Source organism: Haliotis asinina, chromosome 9, assembly GCF_037392515.1.
Source record: "Haliotis asinina isolate JCU_RB_2024 chromosome 9, JCU_Hal_asi_v2, whole genome shotgun sequence".
NCBI lineage: Eukaryota > Metazoa > Mollusca > Gastropoda > Lepetellida > Haliotidae > Haliotis > Haliotis asinina.
The window spans coordinates 12,129,301-12,153,171 of NC_090288.1; the positions used below are offsets into that span (position 1 = coordinate 12,129,301).

General features: G+C 35.3%; 1 protein-coding gene across 2 annotated transcripts in view; it reads left to right on the top strand.

The window, feature by feature from the left end:
- LOC137296946 (cortactin-binding protein 2-like) overlaps positions 1 to 23,871 on the top strand; it is a 74,000-nt gene that overhangs the window by 24,951 nt on the left and 25,178 nt on the right. Inside the window, exons 6-7 of one of the 2 annotated variants that reach the window (XM_067828861.1) lie at positions 2,343 to 2,456; positions 6,885 to 7,002. In XM_067828861.1, coding sequence (XP_067684962.1) covers positions 2,343 to 2,456; positions 6,885 to 7,002 — 232 coding nt within the window. The remainder of the gene's footprint in view (positions 1 to 2,342; positions 2,457 to 6,884; positions 7,003 to 23,871) is intronic. The other variant, XM_067828862.1, reaches the window with a different exon arrangement.

Here is a 23,871-nt window from a genome sequence, read left to right on the forward strand (position 1 = left end):
TGCAAAAAGTTCACCTTCACGGATTCATAAGATGCTTGCATGATTGTGTGTCTTACTCCTGTCAAGTGACCTGTCCACAGAAATAGTCAGCCCAGTGACCTTTACCCTAATTTTCACATCCCTCACGATAATGTTGCCATTTTCTGCCCCATGTTTTGTGAATCTTGATAAAATTCTGACGTTACTTAAAGATAATTTAGCCTGCTTGAAAATTGGTGTGTGTGTTTTATTGTAATCATGCCATAATTTAACCATTTCCTATGTGACCACTGATCACCATGGAGGATTGAATCCCACATGCTTGTCCAGAGTTAATAGATGTTCTGAAGAATCTGCACCATGGGAATAGATTCCAAACAAAACCATGATTACCAATTCATTTCCGTTAGGTTGTATCTGTGAATGGTTTACCCCAATGTTCCGCACTATACAGTAGGTCCATCTCAGTGGCTATGAAAGGCATTCTGGTATGCTAGTGGTATAAGCATTCGCTCGTCACGCTGACGACCTGGGTTCATTCCCCACATGGGTACAAGTCTATTTCTGGTGTCCCGTGTCGTAATATTGCTGGAATATAGCTAAAATCAGCATCAAATTAACCTTTATCACTCAGTGGCTATTTTCGGAGTAAAAATATGATCCATTATTGCCCTCTGGTCTTTTTGTATTTGCTTTCCTCAAGTCTGTGCAATATGGTATGAGTCTTGTTATGGTAAGTATAGAGTATGTAGACATTTGGTAAATTGACAACCACATCGGGCATAAAGGGTTTCTCAGACACATGGAAATAATTCAGTGACAGTGCACCACACATGCATGTTTCCAGTCAACCTCGCCATCTTCCGGACACATTTCACTTTAGAGATAGGCCAGCTACCATCACATGACATCAATTTTAAAACAAATTTCTGCCTATATGACCTTATAATTGTTTGTCTTGGTAGGAAATAGATTATTTTTGTGTGTCATTTCATAAGTATTTTTATGACTTCGAAAATTAATCTGAAACAGTCTGAAATCAAATAAGATTTTTGACTTGGTAGAGCACTTGGAAATTGTGATAATGTCACATTAATGTGATAGAGGATCATTATTAGATTAGATTAAATTTATGTTTAAATTTTTGAATAATTTTGCATTTTGGTGTGGCTGTTTTGTCACCATCATTAAACACAGCCAAGCCAGTTAGGACAAGTGAAAATGACCAGACAACATCTGCCTATTGACTGAAAAGATCAAGGGAAGAAGCAAATTTGCTTGTTTGTAGTTGACAGAAAGGTTTTTCTTTTTCTACCCCAGCATGAGCTGCAATGCTACAGGGAGCATGTCACTATTCAGTGGTGCAGTTCAACCACAGACAGGTTGCGATGTGTGCATGTAATCCGTTCATGCATGATTCAGTAGACAGTGTTTGTTGTCAGACATTTTTATTGACTAAAGATTACCGGTGGTTTCATGATGCAGGGATGAAAAAAGGGTCAGTGTCAACATTATAAATAACTGATTAATGAATAATGCTATAGAATAGATACTGGGAAAGAACCTTGATGATGATGATGATGATGATGATGATGATGATGATGATGTGTGCATGGACCAGTCCCAAAAAATAAAAATCAAATCTTTCAGTCAGAAAAACTACTACTATGTGTGGAGATATGGCTACAACTTCTTACAAGGCTGTGTCTGGTGAACAACGAGAATACTTCAGCCAACCAGTTGTTACCTTATTAAAATGATTTGGCTTAATGTTTTTTACTGCTTTAATTTAGATCTTTCCACCCTGGCAAGGAATGCTGTAACATTTAGTCTCTCAGTCTTGTGGCTCTTTTTCACATTTGGTACTTCAGATTTATGTTTGTTTTCAATATGACGAAATCTTATACACTTGTCTGTATGCTTCTCATCCTCATTCTGAAAGTTCAGACGCCTAGATGCTGATTGGCTAATTAGAATGATCACTTTGGCCACCTGTTGGTCTGTCCTCAGATCTTCACATCATGAGGTAGTATCTTGGAAGAGAAGATTTGATTGTAATGAGATTGCATATGAATTGAATGAGAAATTCCAAACAAAAGTAAGTAAAATGGTATTGAGGTTATGATTATTAAATTTAACAATGACTAACTAAATGATTCTAATCATCAGCTAATGATCACAATGAATATTAAGCAATCTGCATGGATAAAATATTGTAGATTAAGACCAGGAAAATTAATCTTTAACCTGTTATCATTCTGATATGAATCATTTTGCATGGAATGTTAGTATTGAGAGCATGAGAATATATTTTTGTGTCGCTATAATTCTACTAATTTCACTGGATATTATCATGGTTATAGGGCCTGAGACATTCTAGACGTTATTACAATAGGAGCTCTACCATTAGGCGCTTGGCTGCAGTGTTTGAGCGGCCATGGGGCTCATCAGGATCATGGCAGTCGGAACGGCCCAAGGTACTCAAGAATGCATTCATGCATGGCCGAATCTCTCACCATTCCAGGAGTCATGTTTTTTATGCTCTGTAGATCCTTAGTCTCTCAAGGTGTTCAATTTGCAGTGAATGGCAGTTGATTTCTTTTGTTACAACTGTATCATCCTCTTGATATTTCTCTGTAGGAGCTTTATTTTTTGCATCCCAATTTTTTAAAGTTTTGTTTCTAGAAAAGGTTTGATATTGATTGGTGTAGATACCTGTTTTAGGTAGGTCCACCTGACTGATAGCTTTTTAGCAGTCTGTGGCAGTCATGTGTGATGGCTTGAACTCCTCTTTGCCCAAGCTTTGATTGGCCTAGGATGATGTATGGCATTGACACTGGATGATTTTTTCTTTTCTGAAGTACTTAATAGTACTGATTTTGTGCCTCATTTCTATCTTGTAATTTTATGGTTTCTGATTTTAACATGGTAAATACTGAAAGTAGAGTAAAATCTTGAATACAGCATGGACTTGTGTTTATGTTTCAATTTTAAGTGTTTTGGTCAGTTTGGGTTTTAGTCTGGTAACTGTGGTAACATGTTTTGTTTTTTTTTGTAATTAGTTTCTAAATCATGCTCATAATCATGATAATATCCTGGTGCAATCCTGGTGTTTAAAATTTGAATTAATTTTTTAATAGTTTTTCATGTAGTAATAACATATTTTTAGTTTGCAAGTTTTAGCATGAATAACTCTCTGTAGACTGATGCTCTCTAGAGTAGAAATATAGCAATGATTATTTCATAGTCGTCCTGTCAGTACGATGCCCACTCAAGGCAAAATAGTTCGAGGCTATTTTTGTGGATATGGCTGGACAGGTTATGTTTAAACAGTGAATAGCTGAATTTAATGCCTATTAATGTTAATCATGATATTGTATTGTATAAGCATAATATACTGAACAGGAAAAGAAAATTTCCAAGAAATTAAATCTCATGGAAGTAAGCATTCAGGTTTATGTCTTCTGTTAATAAACTTGACAAGAAGCCAGAGTTGCATTTCATTTGCTGTTCAGTATATGTTAAACATGCTATATCATACTTAGATTAATCTGGCAGACATGTGGCTAAGTACACATAAAATATTTCTGGACAGATTTATGATTCATCACTCTTCACTCAGCCATTCATATAATCAGGAAGAGCTTATAAACATGCTTATTTATAATCCATTAAAACCACTGCTTTATGAAAGACGTTTCCCGAAAACCTCTTTGTATGTCATTGAATCTGAAGCAGTTGTGAGACTCACCAGAGCATGGCGAACCGCTTCAGGAAAAATGGCACATTATGCTTCACGAGGAGTATGGGTGTTGGTGAAAATGCAGTCAACTGTGGGCTCTGGTTAAAGTTTTCTTGCTCGGTTGAGATCACAAATATATGCAGTTACAGAAAACTGATGCAAGAGGCATTCAGAGAGGATACACAAAACGAAATTGATATTCCAGGTGGCGTTTCACATTTGGCTTGAAAACGATGTTAGAATCTACATCGAAACGTCGCTCAGCGTAATAAACAAGAAGTTGTAATCCATAAAGCTGTATGTTTCATTTGAGACTCACCAACTTCTAGAAAGCCCATTAAAGAAGTATTCAAGGGGGGGTTGAACAAACACTTTAGTTTGTCTAGAATTCAGATATTTTAGGGTTTTGGTTTTCTGTTGTTCAGTCTAATACTGTTTAAGGAAGGATAACAAAATATGGATGAACAACTTCTTTTTTGTTGTCACAGCAATAAATCAGTTCATCCGTATTCTGTTATCCTTCCTTACTGATCCAGCATTTAAGTGCCTCTCAAAGAATTAATACTGTTTTGTAGTAAGATAGAAATACATAAGGATGCTTGGGAAAACAGCTGGTACAGTATTGTTAAGATAATCTAAATGGAACAAAATGTATGATACTGTTAAGATAACTAAATGGAACAAAATGTATGATGAGAGTTACTTCCCTTTATTTCACATTTCAATTGACTTAATAGAATTTTTTTTATCCATTACTAAAATAAGACTACAGTCATAGTTGGTTTTGACATTTCAACATTGTGGAGAGATCGGTATTTGTTTACAAAATCAACTTACACAATGCTACTAGAAAAAAACACTCTGAAATAATTCAGTTTGGTTTGTAATTTAGTTAAATCGTGCTAAATTCAGCATAGCTATTCAGTATGTTGCTTCAAAAAAGAAAGTATTTCCTAAAATATATGGAAGAGTATTTATTGGTAAAATCCTTACATAGGTACCACTGGAAATATCGCTTAAACGAGATCATGCAATTAAAGGAGATGTCACTTAAATGAATCTATAAGACGTCACTACTTTCTAAGCCACTGAAACTTGTAAGCTTCATTTTTGTGTTTTTATACTCAGGATACTTGATGTTAATGTTCAAAAAGTGAAAGGTTGGAAGAAATAATTTGCTTAAGAAATGGAACCTCACATTTGCTTCTTTTGAAATGAAATATATTTAAATATGTCAATAAAATCTTAAATTTAAAGTGCCAGTTCATATAAGTTTAAATTTATATGTGATGATATATTTGATATCATTTATTTTAACTGACATGCAAACGGTGTCATTGACTGTGACTAATAGCAAAGTAGGTAAAAGAAGGGAGTTTGGTCCGTTAATCTAAACCCTCAGTTATGTTAAACACCTTTTCATTAGGATCAACATCCATCAGTTGTAGTTTTTTTTGTGGCTAAGCATCTTCATCACAATGTTCCCACTTGCATATCATATCATACATCATCATAGCATATCATATCATATCATACATCATGATATTATATCATATATCATAATCTTATATCATACATCACATCATCGCATTGCATCGCTTCGTTCCAGATAACTTATTTTTTCAATATAGGAGTATTGTGAAATGTTATGAGCTCATGTAGAGTACTGAGTGGAATTTAATGGAGTACCAGTAATCTTGTGTTTCGTTTTTATATGCACCACAATGTTGCTACTCTTGTAAACAGGTCCATAAACAATAAAACAATACGTTTTCAGATAAATATGTCTGTAAATGATTCTTATACCATACACCATTGCTGTGGTGCATATCTGCTACCTTTCCAAAATTATTTCCTACTTATATCCGTACATATGCTGATACGGTCCTTATCTGGAGTCCTCCATATCAAATCTCTCATGTCACATATCACATCATGAATCAAATCAGAACAGATCAGGTCATATCATAACGTTTGTCTCATGTCATATATCTATCACACATATCATATGATCATAGCATGTATCATATGTGATATATCATATATCACATCACATCACATATCTCATGTCATGTGACGTTCTAATAGTTGTAGGATGACAGTTTAGTTCAGGCATTTCATGTCGCCATGGAAACCTTTAACAAAATGTTTCACAATTAGTGGGAAGTTTTGCACTGTGTTCCTTCAAGAACACAAAGTCACTTTAATGAATGAGTTTACTCAGTGAAATAGTTGATACCAAACCGATGACTGTTTTAACCTGCACAATCGTTTTTGATCAGTAGTTATTAGTTTGTCATGTGCTTTTTGTCATTTTTTTTGCACAAGCATGCTTTACAGTCATCAACATAGATTTCTCAGATGATTGATTTCATGTGTGCAAAGATTGTCACTAACAAAGATTTGTTTTTATTAGAAGTAATAATTTTGTTTTTTTGTATTTGGTTCTGTCTTGATATTTTATGTGCTTGGTTGAAAATGGAATCAATGACAGGAAAATCAGTGATTTAATCTTAATTCAAGTTTGAAAGAGTCAAATTTTCCAAATTCCCCTTCAAAAATATACAGAAAATATTTTGAAATAGTCATGATTCAGAGGAATATTTTTTGTTCAAAAAGTGTACAAAAGTACCATTTAGGGGAATATTTTTTAAAAATTACTGGTCCAAAATATTCAAATGTCCTGATGTCCTGAGGTCAGTTTTCTCCAACAAAATCACTGGTTTATGCTAAAGTCTTACCTTGTTGAAGAAATATTCTTATTTGACAGGTCCGAACTGCAAAAAGCATTACCCAGCAGACGTTATAACTTGCTTGTTGAATATTTCAGTTCCCTCCAAGTCATAAGCCTGCTTATTTTGGCTTGTATTGATCAAAGAAGCGAAGATAGTGATACAGCTTTTGACGGAAAGTTAGGTACATAAGTGTGTTGGAGCAGTGTGACCCAGACACAACAAGGGCCCATGCAGTTTACCAAATTTATATGTCAGTATTTGTTCTATTAAGCCTGTCATGTTTTAAGATGAAGGACAGTGAAACAAGTAGCTTCTTTGGAGAACACTTTCAAGCAAGCACATGTAGTTGATGTTGTCTTTTATTTCATCTTTATTTGCATGATTTCAGTTTTGAGTGTGCATGTCGGCATGTGCTTGATTTCTTGCAGTTAATGTCCGGTCAGGCTTACCAATCAGCCGGAATTGTCTCCCCTCACACGCCCGCGTTGGATTTTCTGGGGCCTGAAATGGCCGACTTGCAGCAATTGCTTGCCACAATGACCAAAGGTAAACGGGGCAACAGACAAAACGCAAACCACAAACTGAAACCTACAGTAGTGTGATCAAGCTCAGGCTGCTTACAAGCTGCATTGCTTTCAATATTAACCTGCAAGCTCCTACACAAAGTGACGATAGTCACACAGTTTCAAGAACCTGTTTAATACATGCCTCTGTAGAGAGACTAAGCTTGGTGCTGAATTTGAAAAACATTTGGCAGATGGTGCTTTGCTTTAGTTGTTTAATGAAGGAGAGCTTAAGGATGTCTTTTTTTATTTTATGAGTTTAGCGCTATTTCTTACTTAATGTAAAATCAATTTTAAGTTTTTAGATTATCTGTGGTGATTGACGCTTATAACCTCATTTACTGTGCAGTTCATGTATAATTATTGAGAACCCCAAGTCAGATTATCTGTGGTGATTGACGCTTATAACCTCATTTACTGTGCAGTTCATGTATAATTATTGAGAACCCCAAGTCATCAATTTTTGTACAGGGCATAAGTTAATTAGCCATGTTTCAGGGGATTTACATGTCTTCATTTATAGGTATAACACGCTTTAGTATGATGAAATCCTGGAAAATCTCTGCCAATATGTAAAGTGTAATTTTGCAGTAACACATTATCAGACACCTTTGACTCTTCAGGAAAAGTGATATCCATCATTTTTGGACAATATGCAGCCCCAGTAAATGCTTCATCACCAATACGCTCAGACTGGATTAGATATGCATGTTCCCAACAAAATGTATTTCTGCTGCTGTTATACTTCATTTTGTACAGTTGTCTGTCATGGGTGTATCCTTTTAGACATGGTGTATAGCCACTTGTGTCTAGAGTTGAGAAAGTATTGTTATTGGTAATCCATTGGTCCAAAAAGCTGTAGACATATCGGATGTTTAAATTTAGGACAAATCATTTCCAGTTTTAGACACACACCAACACATCCCACTGTTTCGATTGTTACTTTCACAATACACTCAGCCATCATACAAAGCCGTGCTAAAGCAAAATGATGTTCCAGACAATGTTTAACTACCCCAATCCACTCACCATCAGACTCTTTCATGGAACCAGAACACTAACTCGCCATCATGTTCCTCTATGGAACCAGAACACTAACTCGCCATCAAATCCCTCAATGAAACGAGAACACTGACTCACCATCAAATCCCTCAATGAAACCAGAACACTTAACTCACCATCATATTCCTCTGTGAAACCAGAACACAAATCACAATAATGTTCTTCCATGGAACCAGAACACTCTACCATCATATTTCTCCATGGAATGAGAACACTACTGGTAAACACATTTAAGATGATCCACGACCTGACAAATGACCCCAATTTGCATACTTGGGAACGCCCCACAGAACGATCCACTTGAAACAAGAGGGAGACAGGTTGTCTGATAAATATCGAAATCTGTTTAACAGTATTGAGACAGGTGTAAAACAGTAGCGAGACAGGTGTTAATCAGTAGCAGTGTTGATTTCATGTCACGGTTAGCATGTATTGCACGTGCATAATTGTCACGCTACCTGTAACAGCCAAGTGTACTCGCCCAGTTCGTTGTACCGCCTCTCTTGTCACAAATGCGTTTAGTGCGCAGGATCATCTAATATGTGTCTAGCAGTAACTCACCATCAAAATCCTCTATGGAACCAGAACACTAACTCACCATCAGATTCCTCTATGGAACCAGAACAGAAAGTAATCTCATTATATTCCCAGTTAAAATACACATGATTTTTAAAACAACATGGCACAAAAATGAAGTCATTACATAGACATCACTGCTGTAAAGTGTGCTAGAAGCACCCACTATATGCAGTATAAGACCCTCAACCATATGACAATAATACAATCTCTCGTCACTTTCATTCCTGATCCAGTATGCCGAGTAGATGCAATCAATTATTCTAGTATGTGTATTATTGTGTGTGCATAGCCGTTTCAGCCCCAAGCTCTGCAGCACCATCACTCCGGGTCAATAAGCATGGCTTACGCCACATGTAGATGCCAGAAACAAATGTGCTCAACAGTGTTAATCAGTCACAGTCATGCAATATTCATACATAAGTCACACCATGTTAGTCTTACGGCCAACATCTCCATGTATTTATAGCAGAAAAAAAGTAATCTGAATGTAACGGCTTGTATTTTTTAGATTTGTGATGACTTATGACACGCATCACATCCATCAAAATGCTGTATCGTCAATTTGGTAATTGTGCACCCATTACTACTAATGGTTTGTTCTGATTTACATTAATAAAACTGCTCCTTCCTTCTCGCATCAGATTCATTTTCAAGATGGAACCTAATATTTCAAGTATGTTATTTGAGCACAAGGATTTGTAAAAAATTGTGTGGATTTTTTAAGGGGAGTCTGTGAGTGTTAAGAGTATTTGGAACTGGCAGCTAGTTCATAATGAAAAAAACTTGTCATCACAGCTTATGATCCGTGAAAATTTTGATGAATTGATTTATCTAAAAATAGCTTTCAAAAGTTCAAAAGCAGAATTTGTGATTTTCAGTAAATGTTTCAGTAAATGTTTCAGTGAGTCTGTGAAAGTAGTTCATTATTATATTCAGTATATACCCAAAAAGTGCGTAACAAACTGTCTCCTTCTGTTTCCTTTCTTCAAGATTAAAGAAACAACCTTGGCCATGAAAAATATTAAGCCCAGTTCATTTTGGTGTTCTGTCTGAAAAGAAATTGTACAGCCAACACACAGTGAGTGCTTCTCACTAGCTGAGTGGTATTCAGATATAATCAGGATATTGCTCCATCTTTAAGTGCAAAGTTATGTGGTGTCGTGATGTGCAAATGGATTTAATGTCACAAAGCCCCTCAAAAATAACTTGAAAAACATGTCCATCTGCTCTATACTTGAAACACAGCATGTCTTGCTGTCAACTCCTACATCAGTCAGTGTAAATATTTCAGTTTCAGAATAAGGGGAAAAAATGATAAAATCCACTTCCACACAAAGTATAGTTGACCTGTAGCTCATTTGATTTTTGTTCTTTAAAATTTATATCTAAATTCAGAAAATTTTGTAATTCATTACTAGATGACAGATAGAGCTGTTGTGATGAGAGAGTGATGGTGCACTGGAATTGAGTATGAGGCTCCTGATGGCCAGGATTGTAACTGGATTTCAGTAATCGTGTTACTAATGATTATAAGCTTAGCTGGTCATTATTGACTAATGGAACAGAAAGTTGAAGACCCACATGAACTGTTGATGGCATTGGTAATCATGTTAATATCATTTAATATGTCTTGAATGTAGTTGTACACCAGTATTATGTCCACTTCACAATGTGCACATGGGTCACAGGGCCTCATGAAGCAAATGAACTTGAAGGTCACATGCAACCGAAAAATCAAACATAACTAAAACACAGTTATCACTTATGCATGATATATAAAATGCAAAGCTGGTTAAGAAAAAACAAATGAACAAATTATAAGCATGTAATATTTGCATAATGCAATATTTTGTACTTGGCTTTGCCTCCCTCGAAACGAAGCAGCCATGATACTGAACCTGTCAGAGCTGGTGGGTGTGCACTCAAGTGTAACGAAGCTTTTTCATTGGCCACTGATTCATTTGCTGATCTGCTAGGCGTCTCTTTGTGTATGGCATATAAGCCCAATAGGTGTTAATTTCAAATTGCATGTGGTCAGTGATTGAAGTTGTGCATTGCATATTGTCATTAACAGACAAACAGACATATAGGTGTCAATAAACCAGATATTGAGTTTTGTCTGTGACAGAGTCTGCTTATCACAATCAACATGTTGGGGTGTTCTTATGTAGCGATTAGATTATTTACTTGCTTGTGTACACAACCAGGATTAGACTATTGCTTACAACCTCATACTCTGAGCAGGCATGCTGTTTCAAGCTGTGCGAACCTATTCACTGTGCATGTGTTATGAGCACATTGCAGCATAGCTGTTGAAACCCCTTTTTCCCCAGTGCTGAGGGAAAATTAGTGAATCCTTTGAACTGCAATTTCGTGGGTTTTTTTATGGCAGTTTTTTTTTCAAATTCATAGGTTGACTTGGCATTTTTGATGATTTGTTTCGGTGCATACTGAAGGGTACCAGAATCTGAAAAGCTGTTTTACATTGCATGTGACCTTTAAAACAAAGGAGAATTGTTCACTAGCTCTTGGGACTAAGAAGTCAGTCTTAGTCTTTATTGGAATAAATGGCAGGTTAAATGAATCAGTGTAAAAAGCACCAAAGGTGTTTAGAAAATTGTCAAAGTGATGCCTATTGGGACTATTTGAGAGTTTCTTTTTCACCATCTGCAGCTAAATATTTGTCAGATATGGGAGATAAAAAAAACAAGCACACGGAAAAGTTAACTTCACTTTAAACTGAAATTGATTCATTTAACCATTGATCATTGTATAAAAGTTTAAAACGTGATATAAATTCTCATGCAGATTGTATCTCAGTTGTTCCATATAACACAGACTTTTCACATAATTATGTGGAGTAATTTAAAAGGTACCATGCACATCCCAATGTGCTACTTTCTTTTAGATGTCCTATGTAACTTAAGTCTTAAAAATGGCGGAAGTAGTGCACATTTTCATGTGTAACCATATTGATAGTGAGCAGTGATATCTGAAATGAACCTGATACTGTGATCATCAGATGTGCCAGTATTTAGCAACTGTCTGATTACCATGGCAACTAACATGACCTGAATTACCTGGGCTGTTGACATCCAAAGTGTGACATGCTGCTCGACAATTAGCATTATGAATTCTGATGTTAAGTTGTTGCAATGGTCAGTGACAGTTTTGTCTCTGGTTTTGTGAGGCTGTCCTGTTGAATTTGTGATGTAATCAAGAAATATACTACATTTATCTTGATGTCTTCTATTTTATGAAATACACTACATATATCATGATATTCACTAAATATCATAAAATAGCCCACATATATCATAATATCCGCTATATATCATGAAATAAACCACATACATCATTACAGCCACTGTATCATGAAATACACCACGTATCACGATATCCAGTATAATGTAAACCATGTCACAATATCTACCACATGTAATGAAATACTGTACATATATCACAATATCCACTATACCAGTATATATCATGAAAAAAACCCACCTCTCATGATATCTACATGTCATGAAATACATTACACATATCCTGATATCCACTAAATATGAGGTAAAACACCACATATATCATGATATCCACTATATATCATGAAATACACTACACAAATCCCGACATCCATTCCATGTCCCGAAATACATCTCTATGTCATAATTTCACAGTAACTGTATGTATATCATGGTTCACATCTAAAATGTGTCACAGTGCTTGTCAGATTAATGCAGATTTCATCGGAAGTTGACATTCAGTGACAGATTTTGTTGTATCATTTTTTGGGTCAAAAACGTTGGGAATAATGTACAGAATGTGAAATTGAATAATTATACTTTAAAACATGTTATTTTTATGGTCCGTCTAAGTGAAGTGACTCATTTAAAACTGACATAATTTACCAAAAAAATATATCATGCTCAAAGAAATCGGTATATGTGTATAACACTAGTGAATTGCTAAATGATCCGAACATTGATAAGGATTATTAGTAAATCACAAAGTTATGTGAATCTACTCATGAATCCAGCCAACATTTGTTTTTCCCCAATGGCTGTTTCTCCTGCCAGAATGACATAAGTGCAAGGGGAACGTGGATGACCCACTTGCCGAAACTGAGTAATTTGCTCTGTAGATTTACCTCCCTTTGACATTCCTGACATCTGATCTCAGGTTTTGAATCACAATATGCTCTGACAGTGAATTTCATAACCTGCAGTACTGAAAGGCTGTCATGTGGACCAGAATACTCATGAAACGTTACAGCAAGCTTCTGACCATTCCAGGGGCTGTGGGGTGGCCAAAAGATCAAAGCGTTCATTCGTCATGCTGAAGATCTGGTTTTGATTTCCCACATGGATACAGTGTGTGACACTATTATATTGCTGGAATATTGCTAAAAGCAGCATAAACCCAACTCACTCAGCTATAATCATTCCAGGAGTTCAACACATATTCTAAATCATTGGTTGCTGGTTGTGCCATGCATCATCACTCATGCTATCAACCATTGGTTAGGACCAGAGTTTAGATTTTTCGCAGGCCCTTTTGATATAGCTGTAATACTGCTGACAATAAACTGAATACATGATCGGGAACAGCTACAATTATTAATATAATCATAGCGTTCAAGTGCTGGTCAACCTGGCAACAATTGCTGTGTGTCATGGCAATGTCTTCTCCTAGTTGTCTGTATGTATCATCTAAGTCTTCACATCATTTCTGTCATCTGTTTCACATCTTTAGACTTATTCACTCTTACCGTATTTACCGTAATAAGTACCCTAAGTGCTTGAAAAATTAACAAGGGCAGCAATTTAAAATGATAAACATCAAGTTAAATTTGTTTTCAGAGATCGAGCGGTTGTGAACAAATTTCGCTCAAGGTAAAAAGATTTTTATAGCTACATGGCACTTGTGTACACCATCTGTGCTGCCATTTTTCATTGTGAAAATATTATAAGAAACAAACTGTCATGTACAGTTCTTGTTTTCCTATTGGGTGCTTATGAATAATAACAGGTTGGTCTAGAAGGTGGCCGTGGATGCTTATTGGAGATGGGTGCTTTATACAGTGAATACGGTAATAATTTTCACAGTTCCAGTATTGGACTAATCTGCTCTGCTTCTTTGAATCTTGTTAATATATGATTGCTGCACAAAATGTCTGCTTTCCTCATTATACTGAATGTTATGCTTGAGTAATTTGCCTGTTGAATATGTGTTAGCAGATGTGCTACAGTTCACTTGATAAGTTGTCTCCCTTTGCGTGTTCAGGAATTGATGTAACTGTGTGAAAGCATTGTGAATAACAGCTGTTTTAGTAGATTTTAGTCTCTCAACTACCTATTCAGATGTTTCCAGGATGGTTGGGTAGTTTCATGTTTAGGATGTTAGCTTTTTATGCTAAAGGTTTAGGTTTGATTCTGTGAATAGTAACAATGTTTGAAACCAGTTTATGTTGTTCTCCAGCTAAGATATTGCTGGATTATAGGGAAAACCTGATGATACTCACTAATTTAAAGGCTTATTGCTCTGGAAATGATCTTTGTATCATGGTATTATATGTTGTAGTTTAATAGTGGAAACTTTTATTAATAAAATGAACTGAAGGATGTCAATACAATAATGTAAGAAATAAATCCATTATGCAGCAAATATGATACATGAATATCAAGTAGCAAGTCAGCAGTTTATGTATTATTCATTATATTCAGAAAAACATAACAAAATCATTCTTAACATGTTTTTACCAAGGTGACATCTGACATTAATCAAACTAGTCACAACATTTCATTTAAACATGTAAGAATGTCTGCCATATGGCTTGAATATTGCTGAGTGCAGCAGAAAACTAGACTCACTGAAAGAGTGTTCACTTTTATCCTGCCTTATTAGGTTATATTGTCTTTGGAATATTTCTCTCTTTGATGAATAACACGCAAATTAAACTGAAAACAAGCATTATTTAATAAATAAAGAATATTCATTGAATGGTGGTCATCTTTGTAAAATCATTGGAATTATACCTGTGCTAGGTATTGTGTTAAAGCATAACAACTATCATAAGCCAGTTAGAAAAGTTGATCTGTTAGATAATGTTATAGTAGTCTTAGAAGATATATCTTTTGTAACTCCATCTCAAGAATAAGAGTAACTGGCAATTGAAAATAAAAAATCTTGTGGAACAGAGCCTTGGGGTAGCATAGGGGTTAAAGTGTCGGCTCATCACGCCAAAGACACGAGTTTGATTCCACCATGGGTAGAAAGTATGAAGCCCATTTCTGGTGCCCCGTGCAGAGATATTTCTGGAATATTGCTAAAAGCAACATGAAATCACTAACTCACTCACTCGCTCATTTACTCACTCACTCATTGAACATGAAGAAGATCAGAAAGAAATGCGAGTGATTAGTCCAGTAGTCCATGTTTTTGCTTACCATGAACAATAATGTGTTTGAGCCCCTCTACACCATTGCTGCAAGATCTGTGAAAGATCTACACAGTACTCTCTCGCTTTGTTCTGCAAGCACTCAGTAGTTTTAATGCTTTCATTTTGCTTTCAAACTTATAGATGTTCAATGATGTGGTATATTTCTCTGCTTGATCTGTTGTGTCATCAATGTTTACAATCAGTTTGAAAGTCAAGGGGGTCCTCCTAACTGTAATGTTAAAAGATATAAGGCTCCTTTCAATTTCAAAGGGGCAGTGATGTAGCCTTGTAGTTAAAGCGTACACTGTTTGTCACGACGAAGACCTGGGTTCCATTCTCCATGTGGGTACAATGTGTGAAACCCATTTCTTGTGGACCCCTCCATTATATTCCAAGACTTGCTCTTAATTCGAAACACTGGCCGCTATGTCCAGTATTGTCCAATGGCTGTTGTGTAGCATTCATATGAATCTACCATCATGGGCGGGGACACATTCAACCTCTCGTGTCCCAATTAATAGTATTTCACATGTACCACCTTCAGTGTGAAGGTCAAGTCCCAGTAGACCATAAATATTAAGGACTTGAATGTTAAAACTGAGGCTAGGTAGTGACATTGTCTCTTCAGCACTTGCAAGCTCATTCCTGAAAATAATCATGAACAATGCAACATGGTATGATACAGAATAATGTTATTCTGGTGGTGAGCTGCTATATAATAAAAGATGGATTGAATATTTATAATTCTAACCCTGTGTTGTCAGTCAGATGTAATGAGCAGTGTGTGTTGTGCAGTCAGTGTTGTGCTAATTCAGTTGTCTCCCTTTGTACATTAAGAGTTCCCTCCCTTTGGTTTACCTCCATTGAGACAATAGTCATTTCAGTGATTTTGTAGTTATATTTGGTCTTAGTTGTGTTTTGTTTTTGTAAACTTTCAATGTGGCATGTATAGTTCAAGTGGAATTTTGTTTTTGCATGGATTAATATGCAAATTTTAGCATATTTGTCGGCATAAAAATAACGAAAGTTTCAGATCTTCTTTTGGCAGCCTGGTAATATGAGCTGGTGTTTCATAAGGTTATGTTATTTTTTATTTATGAGTACAGTATTGGAAACTGTGTTCGATACCCAAAGAATCTCAAGCAAGTAGAAATATTATTTTGTTTATATACATACTTGAGGTTACGATATTCATAAACTGACAAATGTATTGATATATCCTTGAGGCAGTGACATTTTTCACATATAGAACAGCCAGATATATGTGTTGTGCTGTAAACATGATTTGCTGTTATGTTATTTATATTGGTTTTAGTTGTCATATACAAATCTTAATTATAAGGAATTATATTTCCTTTTGGAGAAATTCTTAAATTCAAAATGATAAAATTTTGACAAATTTTCTCAAATCTCTTAACAGTATTGTGATGCTGAAATTGCATCAATGCATAACATAACCATTGTACACCTATATAACCAGGCCTGCTTTGAACTGGATCTGACCATTGGTCAGTGTCCATCAGGAATAAGAAATCGGACCAATCAAATTGCAGGAGAGAGCCAGTCTTGTGTAGCAGATACATGCGAGTTTGGATGATCCAAGAAGTGGGTGAAAGGTACATCTTTGTTTACAGATAAATTCGTTCACTTGTATCTTAAATTTATTTTTGGATGCATTATAGTAACCTTGGTTTGATTTGTTTCAATAAATATTTTGATGATTTTATTTTTTAACAAGACTGCACAACATCACCTGCCAGTTAAATCATCTGTCTTTTTCGTTTAAATTATTTGTACCAATATGTTTTGGTTTCTTTTATTCTTTGATCTAATGATTTTGAATATGGTGAGCTTTAATATATATTCAATGGATACTAGTTGATAACCGACATTCATTATGCATCAGGGATTACTATGGCTTTGAAAGAATGACTGAATTTGCACTGTTACATGAAGGAACAGATGGGGCTAAAATTTGTGTCAGTTTGACAATCCATAAAAGTAATCTGCAAAGTGGTTCATGCCAAACAGTGAGAGAGTGGCATTCCCTCAGGAAAGGATGCCTGTTTTTACAGATTTTTATTTGCCCTAACTACTCCCGAAGTTAAGTTACTTTTTAACCCCACCTTAGGAAGCTACCAGGTCAATCAGCATCATGGATGCAATGCTTGGAAACCTTTATGTCAATAGGTATGGTTGTTCCAATGACACCACTTGAGACATTATACGGGATATCACTCAGTTACTCATCGGATTTTGCTGTGACTTATTCCAGGGACTGTTAACCAAAACTACACATATTTTTAATCATATTTGTTTGTTTTCAAACATTTCACTGAATGTAATTAAGTTTGCAGCAAAGTTATATCTGCCAGTCTTCCAGATCTGTAACCTACATTTTTGGTCTGAGAGAAAAAGAATTGATGCCATATAGTGATCAACAGTTAGTTCTACAGAGTTGTGTCCCTTTATCTTGCCAGTATCAGCTGGGCTAATATGGGAGGTGGGTAGCCCAGTGGTTAAATGGTTACTCATCTTGCCAAGAACCCAGGTTGGGATCCCCACATGGGTATAGTGCATTAAGCCCATTTCTGGTGTCCCCAGCTGTGATTTTGCTAAAATATTGCTAAAAGCAGTGTAAAACTAACCTCAACTTCATTCTAAAGATTATGCCCAGAAAATGTATATGACTACCAGAAACGTTTTTTCAAAAATCCATCAACAAGCTAACATTAAAGGAATTTAAACTCACCAACACAGCTTGTTTATTAACGTCATTAATGTTTCCATGTTCACTGTTAATTTTTTAACAGATCATAATGCTTGTTTTCTAAGATTTTACCATGATTCACAGTGCAGGCTCCAAAGGTAACAACTCCCCAACAAACACACATGGAGATATAGGGAAACAGCATTTTGTCCAAATATCCAAATGAAGATTCCAGACCCGAAAAAACCATAACCCATTAACTTTCCTTAATTGCATTGTAGCATACGTTTCCAAGAATATAAGATCAGTGAACTTACATTAAAAAATTACATTTAAGAAAGTTGTTAATGCAATGTTTATAGAAACATTGTAATTTGACTCTGCTGTACCATAGAAGTACATCTATATCTTCGTCACGAGTGCCAAGACAATTTTTTTACTGGAGCTCCAGTACGCAGTAGTCTTTGGGCACTTTGCCATGATGTTTATTATTTTGTGGCAAGATAAGTATGTTGGTAACAGTGCTAACAGTTGTCAAGGACATTGCTCTTGGCACCTACAGTACACAATACTATAAAATACTGTACAATACTGCCCTTTAGTACTACTGTCACTATTTCAAAGCAGTGCAAATAGGTCAGACCAAGACCTTTTCTCACATATTTTGGATGAAGAAATTTTTAAAAATGTCAGAGTTGGGATGCTGGCTGCTTTGGTATTTTTGTTATTTTACTTAAGGTATGCTGTGAAGTATCCGTATATTTGTATCTATTATAATTTTTGTTGACTCATAATAAGTATTGTGATAAACTTTATTTCACATGTTGAAAATACACATTTGAATTTGGGATAACATTTTGAAAATGATATTATTTTCCCAAACAGCAATGTTAACAAAACATTCTACAGCCCTATTTAAGTTTTAAAGCAAACAGTTTTTGTGTGTTAAGTGAATTACCAGTATGCAATGTCAGTACAATAGATAACCCAATAAATATGTTTTTGTCAAAGTCAGTGTGACATGCTTTAAACATTACAGTGACCCAGTTTGAATATCAACATGGTGCATTTTGCTATTCCATTGTGTTGTTTATAGCAGCCACAAATAAACCAAAATAGAGTATATTCCATCCAAAAACACAAAAAAAAAGATTAATTACATTTTAAAAAATCCTATTTCAGTCAGTAAGCATGAACCACCCCAAAAATAACTGGTTAAAAATTCCAAAGTCCAATCGTCAGTGCACAGTGTTGAGCATGTGATTTAATCATCCAGTGAGCTGGTTGTACCAGTTGACTGCATCAGTGGAGGCATCAGTGACAGTGTTGGGTTACAACAACACCGAGGATTTGACCACCATCAGCATATGATACAGTGTCTGTAGCACCCACATGGAGCATCAGGTCGCTGTGACCTCATTAGTGTTCATAACCGTAGAAGCATCAGTATCATGTCTGCCAGTCAGTGATGGCATTGGTAAGGATCCTACTGAAAGTCCTCATGCAGAATAATATCCAGGAACCCTTGCTACGGAAATAGAAGAAACCACAATGTATATGCAAGTTGGGTATTATCCTCTATCACATCTGTGACCCAGGCTTTCCCTGTAACCAATCATTTTTGTCTCTAAGCATTCAGGTTACATGGCTAAAGGTTTCAAGATTGTTTCCAGCCTTCCAAATGGTGGAAATTTTTCCTGTACTTGAAAAGTGATTTATAAAAAATTAGATCTATAATGGAAGGGACTTTTATCTGTTATCTTTTTCTTGTGAGTTGATTTATCCATTTTCCCAACCATAAAAAAAATTTTTGCCAAATAAATAGTGAAATAAAATATTTATATCAAAAATGTAACTATGAAATTATCATTTCAAATATTTTAAGGTGGTGGTGGGGGAAATATTCTCAAAACTGAAAAATCTTGTTTAATGATATGTTGGGTAATCAGTGCTTAAAAACAAGTAATAATTTGTATTAATTTGAAGAAAGTATTTGTGAGTCAGACAAATATTAATTGGAAAATCTGTAATTGTAACAGAAACAGTTAAACAGAAAACGTAAAATATAAATATCTGTAGCTATATCTTGCATCTGTAAGTGAAGAGTAATAGGATACTTTTGCATATATTATAGGGTGGTAACTGTAAAATATAAACCATCTGTAGCCATATCACATCTGTAACTGTAGAATAAGAAATCAGTGACAATGATGTCCAACATTTGTGCCAATAACGCTAAAATATCAGCAAACATGACAAAATATCATCAGTAACCACGTCATAAAATATCCCTGGAAACAATCTTTCACTATGGCTTATAAATATCCCAAAGCATACCACTGAAAATCTTTATCCATAGTTGAAATAATCTGTAGCATTAATAAAAATATTCTTTAAAATAGGAACATGAAAGAGTAAGCCTATACATTGCGGTACCAATCAGTGCTAAACATCCAGATCAGGATCCTGATATCTCTGCAGACAGTAGACATACAGATTCTCTGAATACATGTAATTTTAATAAGAAAGCAACAGTACTTTTATATTTAATAGGCCCAGTTACATTGGAAATTCAGAACCTGAGGAAATCAAGACCCCATTTACGGATTAAGCAATGTAGAGGGGGCTGGGCAGAAGGGAAAATAATGTGGTTCGTGGTTTTCGAGACAGTCTATCTCAGCATCAGCAGCATCATCCTGAGTAATATATAGCCTGGCCATTTACCCAAAATTTGCTTCCCTGCTAGACACATCAGGGCAAGTTGGAACCGGGAGAGGCTTGTCCTTTGGGACTGCTGGAGTGCTTGGGTTCACTGGTGTTATGAAGGATGTTATTCACCAAGCACTGGCTATGGATATTAGGTGGTATTAGGCTGCATGTTTACACAGTGCAACTCCTGCATGTAGATGCAGGTGTGAGTTGCAAGTGTTTATAACAGTCATCAGCTCTTTACCGTATTCCCTCTTAAAAGACAAACTCTTTTATTGCATTTTAAAACTGCTATCAGGAGTATTACGGCTGTGAGACTGCCATCTTTTAATGTTTGAGTTAGGATTAGACGAGCTCGTGAATGACTTGAGCATTTTAGTTGTCTTTCTGTTGATTCTCAGAGATTTTTTCATATTGTTATACTTATTATATATATTTTTATGAATATTTTCTACTCATTTATTTTTTTGTTTTTCAAACATTCCCATTTTTAGAGCATGTGTGAGAAGACTAACAGTCATAATGTTTGCGCTGAAATGCGATATGATTGCGCCCCTTTGCAGATTTGTGAAACCAATAAGCAACATAGTTAAGGCTACAGTATTACCAATAGATATCTTCATGCACTATTTTTCCCAAGTTTAATGTAAGAGTATGGAATGAAATTTTGAATAATTTTTGCAAAAAGATAACAAACCTTTAGTTCAGATGTACAATGAATTAAGTGTAACCCAACAGTGAAAGTATATGCGTGAACTGTAGATATATTTCTAATTTGTTGACATTGTGTTTCTGGTATTCAGTGTTCATGTCCACGACTCATCCTCCCACAGAGGTTACTTGTCATATCTTCCTACGAACCTCTGTTCTAATACCGGTCTTTCATGGTGCGAGTGTTCAAGATTCGTGATTGGTTGCCATCTGATTTAGTTGTGCAATCAGCAACGTTCTTTCAAAAGTAATCATTCGTAAGGCCTCGGTAATTTCCTTATGCATCAGGAAAACTAGAACCTCTTCCCCAACATGAGGCGCAAATTTTTCTTCCAGACAGTGCAGATCCATGAAATGTCGATTCAATGGCGTCTCCATCGCCCTCGTTGACAACAGACAAGCTAGCTATTAAACTTGTGTGTCACATCAACACAAGTCGCCAACTTGCTTAGGTTAGTCAAGCTGTATGCAAGTCGATGTATCATGCATTCTGATTGGATAGACAGAAGTGAGATACTTCGAGTTGCGATTATTTGCCGCTAGGGGATTTTGTGAGAACCAGCAAATATGGCCGTATTAGAACAGAGGTTTGTATGAAGATATGACAAGTAACCTCTGTGGGAAGAGAATGGTCCACGACTGTCCATAGGCAAAAAACATCAAGACTCACCATGGAGTGTGATTTTTGTATTGTTCATAACACATAAACAAAGTATGGTAAGTTAAGAGACGTGAATTGTTTTGCTGTTTGTCATCCAACAAACCTAATATGGTTAATACGAGTGAAAATAGTTATTTTTAGATCTTGCCCATTTTGATAAGTGTCTTGTCCAAACATAAACCAATTACATTATTTTATTTTGAAATTATTAGAAGTATTATGGTATTGATTTGCCCAGATTAGCTGAAACTAAAGGCCCAGAAGTAAAATCTGACTGTTAAAAAATATATATTACGATTTTATGTGATCACTGTGTATGAAATTGTACATTTAGATATACTTTATAACCCATGAAAGTAGGAAATCAATGAAGATATGTTTGCTTGCTAATGTTTACTTGTGTGCAACCTGTGAAGATTACGTTAGAATTGGTCTTCAGTAGCCCATGCTTGTTGTAAGAGGCGATTATACAGGATAGGTTGACACGTCAACCTATCCCAGTTGTGAAGATCTGTCTCAAGTTATCTGAGATCACTATCATATAGCAGGAATGTAGCTGAGTACAGTGTAAAACATTATGTACTGAGTATGTTGGCAACAGTGTTATGAAGACATTTAAATGCAATGAAATTAATACAATTGTATACTAAAAAACCAACAAAGTTGTCTGTTTTAAGGATTGAGATGAAAAATAAAACATGGGAAATTTGAAATTTTCAAATAAGATCAGAAGTTAGTGTTTTATGGGCTTAAGAAATTGGAGGACCCTGCCAAAGTTGGAGCTTTGCTATGCTGTTTGAATGCTAACTTTCTTTGTTACTTGTTTGTTTACACTTTTTGAATTTTGTGAGTTCTGTTTTTCAAGTTTGTATTGTTTTCATGGTTTGAGCTTTTCATGCTCTTTTTCATGTTTTTATGCTTAAATTTTAGCTCACCAGAACCCATTGTTTATATGTGCTTGTGAAATTCTCTGTACGTCCATCTGTTATTTATAGGAACTAGAATGCTAAACTTAGTATGTAATTAAGATACCATATTTCTAACTTACACCATGTTAGGATTGATGATAATGCTCTATTGTGACATATAGATTTATCAGTGATATTTCCATTAAATGCATGCTTAGAGTGACTACCGAATTCCTGGTTCAGAAACAACTGCAACAACAATACTATGACTTCAATATTGTCAATTATTTGACAGTCAAAAAATGACCTCTGCAGCAGCCATTTTGAAAATATTTCCTTATGTATGTTGTAGTGTATTTCATGTTTTGACCGTTTCAAAGATAGTAGCCAATAATTAGGTCCAGACATTTAAACATGCAAGCGAGCTATATAGAGGTACAAATCTGTTTTTTTCATTTGAGACCAGTGTAAAGACATCGGTAGGCATCACTTGTTTTTAAACATTCATGGTATATTATTTGAATTATTTGAGAACAGGGAATGGTATTTTCCGAAATCATGAATAACTGTTTTCCATAGAAATTATAATGTCTAAGATATTTTTTTTTTGGCAAATGATAACCCTTTTTTATAATGACTTAAGTGCATTATTTATTTTTTCATGATTATTTTTCTTCATCCTATTAATGGACAAATTATAAGATACGAGGACTACTTTACATGCAGTGAAATTATACTGATAGCAAAACTAAAGTGATATTTATGTCAAAATCTTGACAGTCTATTTCAAAATTTCTAAATTACTTAAACATCGCATCATATATGTATGTATGTAATCAATCTCATGGGTGTAGTGAGTGATATAATTATGAATTATATGACATAATTCATGACATTTATTGTGTGTATACAGTATATCTGTAATTGGAATCCTAATATCTTGAATAGTTTGGTATTCGAGGGCTGAATAAATTCCCATTATCTACACTGTGATAGTAATGGACCAGTAGGTGATTTGTTGGTTACAATGGCCTGTTCTCATTGGTCTCAGCAGAATGATATACTGGAGAACT